This window comes from Ailuropoda melanoleuca, chromosome 1 (assembly GCF_002007445.2).
Source record: "Ailuropoda melanoleuca isolate Jingjing chromosome 1, ASM200744v2, whole genome shotgun sequence".
NCBI classification, from domain to species: domain Eukaryota; kingdom Metazoa; phylum Chordata; class Mammalia; order Carnivora; family Ursidae; genus Ailuropoda; species Ailuropoda melanoleuca.
In genome coordinates, this window is record NC_048218.1 from 157,581,131 (window position 1) to 157,598,330 (window position 17,200).

The 17,200-nt window shown below is 37.3% G+C and overlaps 2 protein-coding genes across 33 annotated transcripts in view; one reads left to right on the forward strand and one right to left on the reverse strand.

The window, feature by feature from the left end:
- Positions 1-866, reverse strand: part of LOC117795269 (trifunctional enzyme subunit beta, mitochondrial-like) — a 9,322-nt gene extending 8,456 nt beyond the window's left edge. Inside the window, exon 1 of the mRNA XM_034639504.1 lies at positions 7-866. Within this exon, the coding sequence (XP_034495395.1) occupies positions 7-813 (807 nt within the window). The 5' untranslated portion in view covers positions 814-866. The remainder of the gene's footprint in view (positions 1-6) is intronic.
- Positions 1-17,200, forward strand: part of HDAC9 (histone deacetylase 9) — a 974,909-nt gene that overhangs the window by 847,847 nt on the left and 109,862 nt on the right. For all 32 annotated transcript variants that reach the window (XR_004627984.1, XR_004627978.1, XM_034668867.1 and 29 more), the window contains one exon: positions 7,032-7,116. Coding sequence is in view for 30 of the 32 variants with exons in the window: in XM_034668867.1 (XP_034524758.1) it covers positions 7,032-7,116 (85 nt within the window). In the remaining 2 variants the exon portion in view is untranslated. The remainder of the gene's footprint in view (positions 1-7,031; positions 7,117-17,200) is intronic.

Genomic DNA, 17,200 nt, shown 5'->3' on the forward strand with positions numbered 1-17,200 from the left:
TGGTACTTTGAAGGGCACAACATCAGACAGGAGTCCTTCATCCTGCGCCTTCTTGGCCAGGCTGTGTGAGCTCAGGGCATACTCATCCTGGTCCTGTCGAGAAACAGCGAAGGCGGTGGCCAGCCGGTCTGCAGAGTGGCCCATAGTCTCACTAGTGGAGAACTCAGCCACTGCGGGGAGCTCAGGTGCTAGGAAATTCAGTCTGAATTTCGAGAATAAAGACAGTCGCTGACCCAGAGTCTTGGCCTTATTGAGCTCAAGCATCATTTTCCTCATTTTCCTTGAATGACGAATGGGGACATCAGACATTAACTCTACACCACCGGCCACAATCACATCAGACTGCCCAGAAGCAATCAAGCCAATACCTGTGGTCATGGCTTGGTTGGCAGAGATGCAGGCCATGGTGACGGTGTGAGCAGGAGTCTTGTCAGAGAAGCCAGCTCCGAGGGCAGCCTCTCTAGCCACATTGCTAGTTTTCACTTCCTGTATAACTGTGCCAAAGATGATATAATCAACAACATCCTTTGGGACATTGGTCCGATGTAGCAAACCCGAAAGCGCTGCTCTAGCCAAATCATGTGGCATCAGATCCTTATACGAAGTGCCTGACTGCAAAAACGGAATGCGAACACCATCCACCACCACGATATTCCGCATGTTGGGTTTCGCTAAGGTTTTCTTTGATTTGGTCTGGGCGGCTGGGGCAGCTCGTAGCTGGGAGGAACAGCTCAGAGGTCTTAGGGAAAATTGGAGGGCCCATTTTGATGTATTGGGAAGATTTTTAAATGTATAAGTCAAGATGGAAGTCATCCTGAAACCTTAACTCCGTCCTCTTGAACTCCGGCGGCGGACACGAAAAGATCAGAGTCCCTTCTCGTCATTCTGATGAGGAGAGGTTACGGGGTTGTCCAGAGCCCAAATTATTGACCGGGACCCAGGCCATGTGCCCTTGTTTTATAGGGATCTTAGAAATGTGGGCTTCTTGATTTTTCAGCCTGCCTTCTGGGGGAGGGGCCTGCCGCACCAATACCCAGACAACACTGTTTGGGTAGAGTCTCCGTGTCCCCTGCGAGGGGGATGGGGATGGGCACACTGTAAGCCAGTATTTCCAGGCCTTTGTTCTCTGGTGGCTTTCCCTGGCGGTTTGCTGTGCCTCTTCTGAGAGTCAGAGCAGCAGTGGCGAAATCTCAGCCTCTGTCTCAGAACAGAGGGATCACGGACCGTTCTCCACTGATGTTCTGGCCACTTTAACTCTTTTTCTGTTGGTGCTGCTCAACCCTGCAGCATCCCGCGATGTGTGCCCCACACCCAGCATCCCAGCCCTCACTTCCAGGGCCGGCGCATCTCTGTCCTTTGTGTTTCTAACACCACCAGCCACCAACCACCCCCGTGCACTTCAGAGCTCCTGATCTCAGTCTGGTTCCAGTGAGCACACCGGAGCTCCATTTCAGTCTGGTGGCGTGCGTTCCCCGGCTCATGGTCTCAGTCTGCTCTCTTCTGGGTGCCGGTCCGCCAGTCTGCCCACTCCCCGGTGCAGGTGGCTACCTCTTCCTGGCCCGAACACGGCCACTCCCTCCCCCTTCCAATTATCTTCCGATATCTGCACGCGGTTTAACAGCTCCCTGCTTCATACCTCAATACTCATCGCTGGAGATGTTCATTTGTAGAAATCCAGATATATCTTCCTGCATCTCAGGCTGATTCCATGGATGTTCAGGCTGGTCTGGTACCTATCCAACACGACTCAGGGGATCGGCTGAAAAAGGGGCCCCCTACTCCTCTGCCATCTTAACTCCCCCCAAATTATAAAGCTTTTAAATGTGTATATTAGAATAGAAAGTTTAAAATTAAAGATAGAAGCATACAAATGAAGAAGTCAAAAAATGGAAGCAATAAATTAAACATGAAGCAAAAGAAATATAAAGAGAAGAAATAATGAAATACAAAACAAATGTATAATATATGATTTTTTTAAAGTCAAAGTTTAGTACTTTGAAATAATTAACAAAATTGATAGAACTCTAGCAAGACTGATTAACAAAGAAAAGTTATGCATTACCAGTACTCAAAATGAAAAAGGGGGTTTTACTACAGATTTTAATGTATTAAAGAAAAATTATTATGTAAAAAAGTTTAAATTTTATTTGAAATGGAAAATTTCTTATAAAAATAAAACCTTCTAAAAACTGAATCAAAAAAACAGAAAATTTGAGTGGCACTATAGTTATTAACAAAATTGAGTCTTGAATGCCAGATTTACCAAGAGAAAATACTAGATTCATATAGACCCATATGCTTCATGAGTGAATTCTATAATTTATACTGTTTTAGAGTAAAGAGAGGGAGAGGATGGGAAGAACACTTCCCAACTGATTTTTTTGAGACCAGTGTAATATGATACCTCAAACTTAAAAGTACATTATAAGAAGGGAATATTATAGGAACATCTTGCTCATAAGCATAGCAGCTAAAACACTAAGCAAGATATTAGCCATTCGTCAATATCTTAAAAACCTGTAACAAAGTTGTATTTAAGCAAGGAACACATTATCATTCCAAAATAAGGGCGCCTGGGTGGCTCCGATGATTAAGCACTTCCTTTTGCTCTGGTCATGATCTCTGGGTCCTAGGATCCAGCCCTAGTCGGGCTCCCTTCTCAACAGGGAGTCTGCTTCTCCCTCTTCCTCTCCCCTCTCACTTGTGCACTCTCTGTCTCTCTCTCTCAAATGAGTAAATAAAATCTTTTAAAAAAAATTCCAAAGTAAGTAATTATAATTTGCCACATTGAGAGAATGATGAAGAAATATACCATTTCAATAGATGCTTAAAAATCAGTTGATTAATTAAACACCCAATTATGATAGCTACTTTTGGCAAACTGGTGATAAAAGGAAACTTTATTAACTTCATAAAGGATAGCTACAAACATTTTACAATATGCATCAGATTTAAGGGTGAAATATGGGAATTTTTCTTTGAAATCAAAAGCAAGGCGAAGACTCACTTTTACTGCTTCATTTTAACATTGCACAGTGGTCCTAGACTGTGCAATAGGGTAGGAAAAAGAATAAAAAATTAAAAAGATTGGAGAGGAATAAACAAATCTATTATTTTTTACAGATGATATAATTGTGTTTGTAGAAAATCTATACAAAATTATTCATATATACATTACTGGAATTAATAAGTAAGTTTAAAGAAATTGATACTCAATTTAAAAATTGAAGTTCAAAAATCAATTAAAATCGATTATATTAATTTAAAAATGAATTATCACTGTTGTTCTTCCTAGTCTTTCACCCTAAACCATGCCCTGACTATAGCAGGCAACCAAAAGAAGAACCTATTCCATTTAGGTCTTTTAGCTCTGGAGGGCAGGATAAAGGCAGCCCCTTCACGTCTTCTTTCAATTAATCTTTCCTTCATTCATTCAACATTTTTAAAATACCCACCATATCCCAGTCTCTGTCTTTGCCTTTAAATGGCTCACAACAAAGTAGAAAATGACAGACATGGCTTACTACAGTAATGTGTAGATTAAACAAGAATATTTGTGTGGACAGGAAGCACAGAGGTGGAAGCAATTTGCTCTGTCAGAGAATTTTAGAAAAGATTTCATAGAGCAGGCAATTTTTGTTTTGGTGTTTGGATAATTTAGTAAGGTTTCATCAATTCAAATAATGATAGAGAAGATCAAATTTAGAAGAAACAGAATAAATAAAGGCATAAAAGGGTGAAAATATTTGGCATATTTGGGAAACAAAAAAGCTAACAAGAGTAGTTAGTAGATCCTTAGCTTGATTAACGTATACATCTATCCTCATGGACATATTTTGCAAATATGCAAAATCTCTATTTAGCTTGTTCTGTTCTGTTCTGAATCATGAAAATAATAAAGTTGATTTTCATGTCTCATGAGTACAGAGTGAGTTTTAAAACTCTTACTCAAGAGCTTCTCCAAGGATACCCTTGCCTATGTCTATAAATGCATCTTAGGCAATTAAAATGCCTTTTGATTATTTAAATGATCTGATTCTAAAGATTATGAAAATTATTTATTTACAACATGATAATGGCCACAATTTTTATGGTGTTTTAAAATAGCTGTATACTTAGAAGTTACATGGTACGTGAAACTTAGCAAACATATGAATTACATCAATATGGTATTGCCACTTTGTGTAAAAAATGTAGAAAAATAAATGTCCCTGTCACTGAGTCAGAAAATTTCTATAAAGTTCTGTAAGTAATGGTTGCATTTAAGCTTTAGATCTAATAAACCTGGATGTGTCATGTGTCAAAAGGTTCTGTTAAAATTATCTAGTTTATCTTATTACTCCATAATAATTATTATTACTTGATGGAATTGCTCAACAAAGGTAGCATGATGGGTGTGTGCAATTTCCTACATCTGCATCTGCTTTATCTTTCTATAAGTTTTATATACAGAAGTACTCTGATTTACATAAAATACATCCTTATTTATCTTTTAATAACTCTAACATTGATTAGCCTCAATAGCCAATGATTTTGCTGCATCTTAGCCAAACTAAATACGTAACAGCTTTTTTTTTATTCTTAGTTTTTGCCCCAAATTAGGAAAAATGACTATTCATTTAATATTATTTCATTACATGTAGTTATTAGATTACTAATAATGAGCAATACTTATGAATATTTATTAAATAGCTGCTCTAATCAGATGTTTTTAGTGCTTTTAATTATGAGTGATTAAATCAACAAACACTCTAGAAAACACAACTCAATTCTGTGGTCCCTCTTTACAAGGTTTTAATTTTATGAAAACAGACTCTAAATAGCATTTGCCTTCTTGCCAATTCAGAGTATTACCTATTACCTTCTCCGCAGAGCTACCAAAGAAAAAATAAAGAACCTACATTGAGAACTTCGTGAATTCATCTCTGTCTGTGTGTATACCTTCAAAATGAAGCAAATTGGGGCAATTTATTGATGTTTAAATCTTCTAAATGGCATTCATCTAAAACATGCAGGGAAATGGTTTGGGAGGTTTAAATTATCAGTGTAATTGCTTTAATTCTCTGGGTTGCTTTTATAAGTACACACAACTTTATCATATCCAATTGACGATTCCAAATTGTAGATTTAGGGTTGTTTGTATTTTTACTCTCAACACTCTGAATCACATTTACGTTCTGCATAAGCCAGGTCTTAAAATAGCCCACAAATCTCAATGCAAGAGAGTTTCAGAAGTGAGGTTTTTACATTAATGATCTTCCTGTAGTTTTCTTTCCAGTAGCCAGCACCTTTCAGTTTGTCAGCATTTTTACTCTAACGTCTCAGGAAAGCTTTTTGAAGAGCTATATGCTGGAATCACCTCGTTCTTTTGTTCTTAGATATTTGAAAATTGAGTGATGTTTCAAAATCTACCTGATTTCTATTAAAATTTTTCTCTAATCTCTGAGACAGAGTGAAAGGAAAGAGTATTTATAAGCAAGTAGCTCAACTCTATCTAATTCTGGAGTAAGTTTTCCAAGTAACCTTCTGCCTATGATTCATTAGTTTCTCTGAGTTAAGAGCGTGTTACTAGGATAATATATTCTTGAAGATACTATCTGAAATACCAGATATTTTTCAAAATTATTTTTTAAAAATTCTAAGAATTGGAGATTACAGAACCTTTTCACTGACACTTTTTTTCTCTCTCACTAAACTGTATTGCAAATAACCTTTTGATGTTTTAAAGGTTTTTCTTTGGCAGCTAAGAAAAACACTCTTGAAAGTTGTATTTAGTGAATTTACCCATGTATAAATATCCCTGAGCTAGTCGGTTGTCCTATGGCATCTGGAAGAAAGGTGCTATTGTTTTAGATTCCATGATTGAAGTATAGAATAATCAATTCAGAGAGACCCTGGGGGGAAGATTCACTCACATATGCTGTGGAAACTTGGAATTCCTGAGTTTTTAGGGTTTTTTTTCTTCAGATGAAGAGATGTAGATGAGTTTATGTTTCAGTTCAATGTCTAGTGACATCGGTTACTTTTCATGCCATATTATAGTTTGACCATCAGTTTGAATTTGAGACTATTAACTTTAAATTTTCTAAGAAAACTCCTTTTTTGTTAATACCTTTGTTAGTATTACTTTCCTTAATTTCTGGGTCTCAATAGCTAGACAGCTATTTTGTTTGCAAGTGTTCTGGTTATGCAGTTTCTGGTGCTATGCACCAAGCTACATCATCAAGGTATTCCCAGGATGCAGCATTAGATTTAGTTCTGCCAAAACACTCCATAAATTATTTAAAGTTCCTCTTCATTTCTCACAAAGCAATGTTTGCTAAGCTTGTCCATGAAAAATCAGTGTAATTCCAGAAGATCATGATATATTTGCAAGACAGGAATTTGTCCCATGTTTCCAATGGACATCTGCATCGTTATAAGAACAGTAGAAGTTAAATGAAAATGCACAGCTATTTCCCCTTAAAAATGCACAGTTATTTAGCTTTGGATTTATTTGAACATTTTCTCTACCATTTATTTAATAGCAGTTGGATAAGAGCAGCTGTGTCTCATGACTTTCTATTGTGAAGTGTCCAGGAGTGTAAAGTGGCTGGATGTAAAAACACTGCAAAAGTATGGATAATAGACTGCCCACTTTCTGTCTCCTACAACTTCCCTGAGGTTTTGTTTGCAGGGCCCAGCTGCATATACAGACATGATGGAATTTGGTTTGTGAAGAACCTACAAAAATTACACAAATAACTCAGATTTTTAATGAATAATACACAGACATGCACCTGCTTCAGGGACTTCATAGATTAGTTTTGTGACCAATAGAAAAGCCCCTTGGAATTCAATTACATGGCTGCAAAACAGAAAATAAAACTGGCTACACTTTTAGAACTGCTACCAGCAAAATGAAAATATCTACTAGTTCTTTGAGCAAGCTTTTTTTGGAATGGGGGGGGGTTGTTTCAATTCGCTTTGCTTCTGTCAGACTTACTATAAAGTCATAATATTCTGCTCCTTATTATCTACTCTTCTTGCAGCTGGAGCCACTTGCCGAAGATATTCTCCACCAAACCCCGAATATGAATGCTGTTGTTTCTTTACAGAAGATCATTGAAATTCAAAGTATGTCTTTAAAGTTTTTTTTTTAATTTCTAATCAGGTACAACTAATTAAAGTTATATTGAAAATGAAAGCACATGAAAAACATATTTGAGTTTTCCAAGTATGAGAAACATATTTAGAATTATAATTTGCACATTTTATATATTCATACCTAAATGTGTTACTGCCTTGCTATTAATGTAGCAGTCTAACCTTACACTGATAACTCAGAGGCTCTAGATTTAGAATCTTGTTTTTCTCGTATTTTCTAAGTACTTGGATTTTTTTTCATTACTACCACTCAGTGTCCTCCAAAACAATGAAATTAATCTAGAAATTTTGATTGTATTGTCTAATCTTAACTAAGGGTAAGTTCTCTCCTAATGATGTTGGAATTCAGCAATCATTTACTGGTTTTAAGTATGTCAAGAGAGGAAAAAGTTAATGAGAAAGCCTCACTATTAGAAAATGCAACTGAACAAAGCAGGGAAGTCAGAAACTTTACTATCCAGTCCCTTCATATTGTTACTACTTTTTGAAGAGTTACTCTTTTTTAGATGGTAACACATTCACACACACACACACATTGCAGTCAAGCAGGAATTAACATGAATGTTAGCATGAAGGGAAAAACCAAATGGCAAAATTATGTGTGAAAAAGGATCAGGAAAACCTTTTTCTTTGCTATCATCCTATAGAAGCATGTTTTAAACACCACTGAAGAAGCCACCTTGTAGCTTTCTGAGTCCTTGCCTTTGCTTGCTCAGAAGGAATTTGTAGATATGGGTGTATTTGGAGTTCTGTATGTTTCATTCATCTGGTGCTGTGACTATTTACTAATTATGCCATACAGGAGCTCAAAGCAATCTCCACTTAATTTCATTCATGCCTGGTCATAAGTACCCCATAAATATTTATTAACTATATATCATAACTAGAATAAAGTCCATATTTCAAAGATTTTCAGAGAATGGAAATGTAAACATTCAAATGCTGGGGAACAAAAACTCTGAAAAAAGACTAAGGTAAAGGAACTGACAGATGAAGAAGGGGAGGCTGGAGCAGATTTCATAAGCTTGGGTACAAAATCCTGTCATTACAACAACTGTCTCATTTCCACTGAGAGTAAATTAAGAGGCTCTATTATATGTTATTCCAGATCTCAAGGAAAGGAATCTTGAAGTGATCTTTGACAGCCTTCTCATATTCATCTGCGTCCAATCTAATACCTCCTTCAGATCATCAATAGTATAAAAATATCTAGTTTTTATACATATTGTTATTTTTTTTCTGAGCATTCTTTTGCCATTATACACAGATTATTAAAAGTTATTATTTTTATGTATATTCTGACCATATCACTTTCAGTAAGCATTCTTGAATACTTATGATATATTGATGGAAAATAATTTGATCAGTTATCAAGGCACAAAAGTTATGAAGAAGAATAAGGTAAAGTTTTGTCATCAAAGAGTTACAATCCAGTGAGTGAGAGACACTTAACTAGATCTTCCAATACAGGGCCATGAGCAGAACTGAGCTCATGGAGAAGGAGCATTCTCTTTCTTAAGTCCCTTTCAGCTGGGTTGAGAGATAGAGTGAGGAAGGCTCAAGGAAGACTTCTTGGCAGTGATAGGGCCTGAGCCTGGTCTGAAGGACTGAACAGGGTTTTGGCCAGATGAAGAGTGAATGTTTGGAAAAGAACAACAGAAGCAAAGGTCTCAATTTTCACATAGGTGTGAAAAATCATAGTTTGTGTGTATCTTCAGAATCTGTACTATTGCCTTTTGTATTAGATCTAATTTTCTAGTAATGACTTTCTACTACATGACTTTATTCCTTTTACCAAAAAATCACGTTTTCAAGTGATTTTTGCAGTCTGCTCTAGCCAAACAAACCTGTTTGACTCTTTAAAAAAAAAAAAAAACATTCTGTCACAGCTGGCTGTATGAGAATTCTGCCACTATGGATTGTGAATATTAGTCTTCTGTTCCAAAATGCATTTCATAGTACCCAACACTGACCACTTACCCCATTTAAAATTACATTTCCTTCTAAACTCCTAGTGAGGATTGCACCCAGCACTTGTAAATCCAATACTTCCACAAATTCTCAGCAATAACATGTGGATTTTAATTAGTAGCATTTTTCTTTAAATTTTTTTCTATTATTTGAGTTTTTTTGTGTATTTTATAGTCTGTTAGTCTTAGTTCCTTATTTAGAGGATAATTGTCAGGAGGACAGGAATCACATCTTTTCACCCCTGGAGGTAGCTATAGAAAGGGTTGGTAGCAGGAGAGGGGTTTGAAGTGCATGGGAGCCTGGGAATCAAGAGTAGGCAGATTTAAGCAGGTAGGATTTGATCTTCAAGGCCCTAGGGAATCAGAGCTTGCATCAAAGGGAGCTTCTGAAGAAGACCTCCTCTTTCTTAGTCATGGACTTATACTGTAGTAAGTATTGTTGTTGGCTACTCAGCAACAATGCCTTCCTCACTTCTACTCAGAAGAAGCCTGGTTTTACTCATGAATCCTTGTCAACAGATACCATGCAATTCAGGGAAAGATGAACTTATGCCCAACTCCCAGGGAGCTGTTATTAGTCTAAGGCTAAACTAGTCAACCTACTCAACAGTGATTGGTTGAGAAATGGATACGTGGCCCAATTTTGGCCAGTGAGACTCAGAGCTGGCTTTATGGGCATTCAGCCTGTGCAGTCACATAGGTCCCACATGTAGAAGGGCCATATGCATGGTTTAATGCTCTTACTGTTGCTGCCTTTAAATTCTTATAAGTTTTGAACAAGAGGCCTGCATTTATTTTGTGCTGGGCCCTACAAATTATGCAGCCAGTCCTGATACAATTCAAGGTGCTAGTGATGTGAAAAGATATTTGCCAAGAAAGACTGATACTAACATCACCACAGGGAGAAAGAACTAAGGTTGTGGTTGAGAAGGAACTGAAGGGTGAGTCAAGGTAAAGGGAAAGAAAAATACAGGATGAGAGTGATTGCTTGTCATTTGGGACATAGAGCAGAAATCAGTACAGAGGAAGTTGTTTCAGACTTTGGCCAATAAATTAAAGTCAGTGTTTCCAAGTAACAAACTTTATAATGGCTGGAGAAATTAAAATTATGGGCTTTTGGCCTAGCAAACAATGCTAGATTTCCTTACAAACTCTAAAATTGTACTCTTACTATTACTTTTCTCTGTTTTATAACCCAGTCTTTCATTTCAAGTGCTCTTATAAGACTCCAGGCCCTTTACTGGGTTCCCCATTTCCCTCTTTGGTGGGGAAAGTAGCCAGGACTCGCCACATAATTTGGATCCCAGTGCAAAATAAAAATGTGTGAATGCTTCCATGTTTAAAAAATTACCATAGTTCAGGAAGGTGACCACAGAGCATTGAACCAAGCATGGGGACTCTTCTGTACATGGGGGACATTTGCAACTGTATAGGTTGCCTTTAAGGTAGCCTTTGTTTAACTGAAGAAACTCCTCTTCACATATGTCTCTGAGCATCACACAGGTGCCTCCTTTTAACTCTAGGAGGTGTTTGAATATCAGCCTACCTCCTAGTACAGGTTGTGAAGGATTCTTTTGTGCTACAGTTTGGGACTACAGTATCAGAAAACTATGGAAATGTTGAGAAGCAGGATTTGTAGCATGTGGGAAACATTCAGGCAAGTTCCTAGATAGCCTTGTCCTGAGGCAGACAGTGAGGTGCTGACAGGCCTTATGTGAATTTCTCTTTGAGAACTGAGCCCCCCAGCTGAGGGTATGCAGGTGCTGGAGGCTGTGATTAGCATTGGCCCTTTGCCTGGCCACATGTATGAGCGTATTTGGCAGCAGGACCATCCCTGTTGTCCTGTCCTTGTTTATGTTACTCATTTAACCGAGAAGAAAAGATCTTACAAGGCAACGCGGCAGGGCAACCATTCCTCCTGACAGGTAATAAAGACCCCTCACAGATCAGGTTCTGGTTTCATCTCAGGATGGTGAATGTATACAAGGATCAGCCATTTTGAGATGACAGAAGAGATGGTCAAGAAGCTTCATGTTTGCACATGCTGTTCACTCTACTAACAAGTATTTTGCCTCATCCCTATTAAGTTTTCTAGACTTAGCTCAGATGTTATCTCTTTTGGGAAGCCATGTATCCCTTCATTGTTATTCTAGATTAGGTACATTTCCTGTGTGTTTTCATAGCAGGGATTGTTTTTGCTGATGTTCTTTGTTTTTAATTGCTGAATCCTTTGCACAGTGTCTGACACATAGTAGACATTGTGCAAATGTTTATTGAATGAATGAATCAGCTAATCTGTCAATAGTTGCCACATTTATTTTTTCTTAGCCCATGTTGATTTTTTTAACTAACTAGGGTAATTATACTCCTTGTCTTAATCTCTTGTCTTAAGAAGAATGGGCAAAATATATGTGAGCTCTTTTCTTCTGTCTTCCATAACCCATAATGATGAATTATTTCTAAATTAGAAAGAATATGAATTACTTGTGACCTACCATTTCTGTCACTAATCTTCAAGGTGACAGTTCTCAGAGCTCAAACTAATTGTTGGCTGATGACTGTAATCACCAATGAGTGATGCCAGGTAAGAGCCATCCCAGAGAAGGATACGTGATCCTCATATGTATGTTTCCTTTCCTAAAACCCATCCTAATAATTTACAGAGTCCATTGCGCTCTTCTTCCCTTCTTTTGCATTGCAAGGTGAGAAGCAAGGTTCCCAAATGCGTTTTTTCACACCAGTCATGGCCCACGATAATGTTTTCACTGATTTTGAAGGGAGGAACCATGAAGTGAATTTTCCATAAAACTAAATTCATGTAGTTTGAAAGACTATAATTTTAAGCTCTGAAACATATAATGAATGATATTGATATTGATCTGTGAAACCCCAAAATATGAAAACCTCAAGTATAGAGCCATGGTTTCCTTTTATTTATTTAAAAATTTAGTAAAAAGAGTACTCCTTTTAAGTGTCAACCAGTTTTCTAGACCTCCTGAGTGATAAAGGGATAATCATAGTATCTTTTGATTTGTGGATCAAGAAAAATATATATGTACACGAGGATTTGAGGATTCTTTAAAATTTTTGCTGCAGCCCTCCAGTGGTTTGCAGCTGATAAGTTGAAAAACACTAGTGTAGAGGATTTAAAAATGACAGGAACTTCAATATAATCCTCTCTGCCACTCACAAACCATGATGAGTAAGCCACTTAACTTTTCTGAGAAATTTCAAGAGGAATGGTATGGCATATCACCATCCTACTTTACTAAATTAGATCTACTGTGGCAACAAAATGGGAAATAAGCAGCAGAATCATAAACAAACAAACAAAAAATAGTTGGTATTTTCCCTCTCCGCCCCCACTCTCATCTTTTCCCCACTCTAGGGATTCTTCCTTTGTTTGGTGGATTGAGGTCTTCTTAGAATTTCTTATTATGCCAATCACAGCAAAATGGTTACATAGGCCAGACTGAGGAAGGGCAGTATTGGTCATGTATATTCTTGTCAAACAACATCCATGTTTCCAGCATATGAAACTTGTAGCTAAATCTCTATTTCTTAAAACACACACACACACACACACACACACACACACACAGAGTTATTTAGGTCAATGAGAAGTGAATTTGTAGTCCTCTGAATTTACCCAGCTTTTGAGGCTGGTATGAAAAGGGATAGGATTTTCTCATTGCTGGAGAATATACCATGTGACCAGGTAATTGACTTAGGTAGTCAGTTATCCACTGGTTCAAGCACCACAATGAAATAAGAAGTAACATGGGATGCCTGAGTGGCTCAAACTTAATTAAGCGTCTTCCTTCAGCTCAGGTCATGATCCCAGGATCCTGGAATCAGGGCATATCGGGCTCCTTTCTCAGTGGGGAGCCTGTTTCTCCCTCTGCCTGCCACTCCCCGTTTGTGCGTGTGCTCTCTCTCTCTCTCTTTCTCTCTCTCACAAATAAATAAAATCTTTAAAAAAAAAAAAAAGAAGTAACAAATGATGTTACAATCAAACAAAAGCAAGCTAATTTTATTGATGTTTCATTTCTACTCTAGTTCCAATGGAGATAACTGGTTGGTAAAGTAAAATACAGACACTGTTGATGTACCCACTAAGTGGATAATCAGAGGAGTGCTATTCAGTTCTCTTGAGATTAAGAGATCTATATAGTAATTAATGAAACAGAGCTATTAGAGTAAGACTTGTTCTAAAGAGTCAACCATTGTCTTTTTTTAAGTGATAATGCCATTCTCAGCCATTTCCTCCCATCAGCCTAATCCCCTTTATCCTACCCCCTTAAGAAGGAGAAGGGGCATTTACATCAGACAAATCAGGAGAAAATCCAGATTGTTTCTAAGCTGAAAGGAATTTGTATACATCTCTTCTTGTAAGGAAACTGTCCAATATCTTGACCTCATGGGGCTATGCACACCGATTAAAGAGTTGTTCCTCAGATTGCAGCATGTGCTGAAAGAATCATCTTACAAGCTTTACTTGCTGCTTGACTCCACACCCAAGTCTTTTCTCTTTTTGTTCCTTCTTATTTTATTTTGACTTTCTATCTTTTTTTTTTTCTTATCTCTTTCTCTTTCCCTCTCTCCTCCATCTTCATCCTGTTGAGATCCAGGGGAGAAGAATAAGAGATAATCCACAATGTTGGAAAAGAACTTTTAATTCATAAGGATTTGGGGATTCATTTTAGTCAGAGAAGGAACATGGTCAAATCTGCATTTCAGAAGATTATTATGCCTGCAGTAAGGACAGGAGATTAAGCATGGCTTATTGTCAGACGTGTGCAGTTTAATCCAGAAATAGAACTGACTTGGCATGGTAATTAATTGGCATGGAAAGGATTAATGGATTTCTAGATTTCAGACTTGGACAGCTGAGTAGTGTGTCACTTCCTGTGATAGGGAACAGTACAGGAAAAAATAGTTTGAAAAGGAAGATGAAAAAATGTTAGATGTAAGAAGAAATTTGGGGTGCCTGCTGGCTCAGTTGGTAGAGCATAGGACTCTTGATTGTGGGGTGAGTTTGAACCCCATGTTGGGCTTAGAGTTTACTTAAGAAGAAGAAGTTTTGTTAATTAAAATGCTTTAAGTTAGGGGAGAAAGCAGCATCATCCTAAATATCAGTTTTTTACTGAGGGACATTAAAGTTATTGAGGAATATTAGATTAAATTATTTACACAATGCAAATCCTGTAAGCTGCTAGCAAATAAAAAGTAACAATTACTGAGTGTTTTCAGTGTGCCAGGTATTGTTCTAAGCACTCTTATTAATATAAATTAACTCATTTAATCTTTTTTTTTTAAGATTTTATTTATTGGACAGAGAGAGACAGCGAGAGAGGGAACACAAGCAGAGGGAATGGGAGAGGAAGAAGCAGGCTTCCTGCTGAGCAGGGAGCCTGATGCGGGCTCAATCCCATAACCCTGGGATCAAGGCAGATGCTTAACAACTGCGCCACCCAGGCGCCCCTCATTTAATCTTCTTAACAACCCTCTGAAGTAGTACTATTTTCATTTCCAGTTTACAGCGAGGTAAACTGAGGCACGTATAGGTTAATTAACTTCCCCAAAGTTAGACAGTTAATAAGTGGATAAAGGCAACATCATAAATCAAGCAGTCTAGCTCTGGATTCTATAGTCTTAACCATTATGTTATTCCATCTCACAAATAAATTCATTCTTTTTGCAATTTTTATGTGTACTTTTTTCATTTCTTCAAAATATGACGTTTGGGGAAAAAAACTATTTAACTGAAGATTTGGAGTTTTGGAAGTTCTGGTTAATTGGAGTTTAGTCAGTTCTAGAAGGGTAGTGCCAAATTACAAGGATCCATGGAGCTATGAATCTACTTTGGAGCCCCTTATAAACTTGCAAAATACATCTAATCACAGAAAAATTCAAGGATTGGCAGAATTTCAAACCCCTGCCCTTTTGAGTTTAAAACCCCGTTGTCAGGTGTAAGCTGCTATTTGTCATAGATTTTTTGGCTGAGACAGAGGCCTTGGCGTTGCAGCCCTGGGCCAGGCAGAGCTTCGTTGAAGAAAAGCAGCATTAAACATTTTCCCACTATTAACCCCACCAACCTTTGCTTTTATCAGAGCCAGGTCAAACTTGTACATGTTGGTCTTTGAAAGTTGATTTTGAACTTCTGATTAACCATTCTCTTGAAATGTTGAGATTCTGATTATTGTTTGGTGAAGCACTAATACTAGAATGTACCAAAACCAAAAGGAAAATCTGCTCTCTGCTTAGAGATTTGTCTGGAATTTTTTTTTTATTCCAACTGCATCTATAATTATGATTTTTCTTTCACTCGTGTTCTACTAAGGCAAAACTAATCAAACCATGAGAATAAATAAAGCTATGCATGTTTCTGAGACTGAATACTCTTTAAGAATAGGAATGATTGTGATTATATAGTCAACTGTTAGCATCCAGATGAGCTTCACATATACATTTGATTCCATTCAGTGACATAAGGTGTGTTAAGAAGGTCAAGTTCAGGAGAAGATCATTTGCTAGGTATTTATATATATTATGTCTAGTCCTCACACAACTCTGCAGTGCATAATTAGCATAATTAGTTTCCTCATCTTGCTCATTAATGAATTGAGGCTTAACAAGTTTAGGTCTCTTATTAAAGGTCTTTCCACAGGTAAGCAGTAAAACCAAGATTTGAATTCTGATATGACTGTGCTATCAAAGCCCACTTTCTTTCTGTTAAAGCATATGACCTTCCTGTTCCTCTTTTCACAGATAAGAACAGAGTTTCACCACATTTCCTACTCCCAGGTATCCCAGGATAGACACTAGACTAGACCTCTCCTAAAATATAATAGATCCTGCCTACATTAAAATAGACTATTTTAATACATTACTAGCCTTGCGGGAATGTAAGGGAATAGGAAGAAAAAAAGAAATAAGTTGAAATTTAATAGAGTAAGTAACACAAACAGGGAGAGTATCCCTGGGGCAAATGACAATATCAGTGCATGAGAAAGCCTAAGGTCTGAATCAGAGTTGGGGATATGAATTTGACGGGTATCAAATAGGTTTTATCTTGGTCCACTCCTATTTCTGAAGGAAGCAAATGCAATTTCTTTCTGGAGAAAAAATATCCCTAATTTAGACCCCAGTATATGCAGAGATCAAGTTCAATAAAATATGAATTCAAATAAATTAATATATACATATTTAAATAACTGGATAAAATCAAGTACACAAGGGCACAAGCTGCTACAAAAAGTCAACAGAAAAGAAAAACAAGAGAATAATACGCCTTATTTGTGGGGTTAAAATGGAGGAAGGGCACTATTTTCAAGTAATGATAATGGATTAAAAATACTCATGTACTTCCACTCCTCCATGGAACTCCACTAAGATAATAAAAAAGAGGGGTTTTGTTCTGTTTTTCAGACATATACTCATAGGAATAAAGAATGAAAAAGGAAATAATAGGAACCTGGAGAGCAGATGACCATCTGTTACTGTCTTGGCAGACCTGGAAAAAAAAAAAAATCCCAAGCCAGTACTGGCAGGCATATCTCTGCCAGACAGGGATACATTAGACCTATATGCCATAGAATTGCCAACCCACACACCTGAGACTCTTCGTTTCATTTCGTTTATCATTTCTTTTAATTCATCTTCCTTTCTTTTCTTCACCTCTACGTCCATCTTGAAAACAATAACACTTAAATTCATTTGCCCTTCTACCTTTGAATCTGCCTTAAAAATCTTACCTTTGTACTTTACCAATCTAATAGAATTTCAACCCTGTATATATTCTACAGAGAACTTTCTCCAACACTGGACCTAAATAAACAGGTCTGCTCGTGATTGTCCTGAATCATAGCAGTTTGGCCTCCTATAAATTTATGATCACCAAGCTCGAATGGACCCATTATAATCCTGCTATGTTTCTCAAGTCATCTTGCTCTGCCTCACAGACTACTCTTCAAACTTCTCTCTCCTCAAACCTCTATCCATCTTACCTTTACCTCCCCCCTTAATCACAGCAACAAACCTTAAACTGTAGCTACCAAACTACTATCTTGGAACTGTTCATT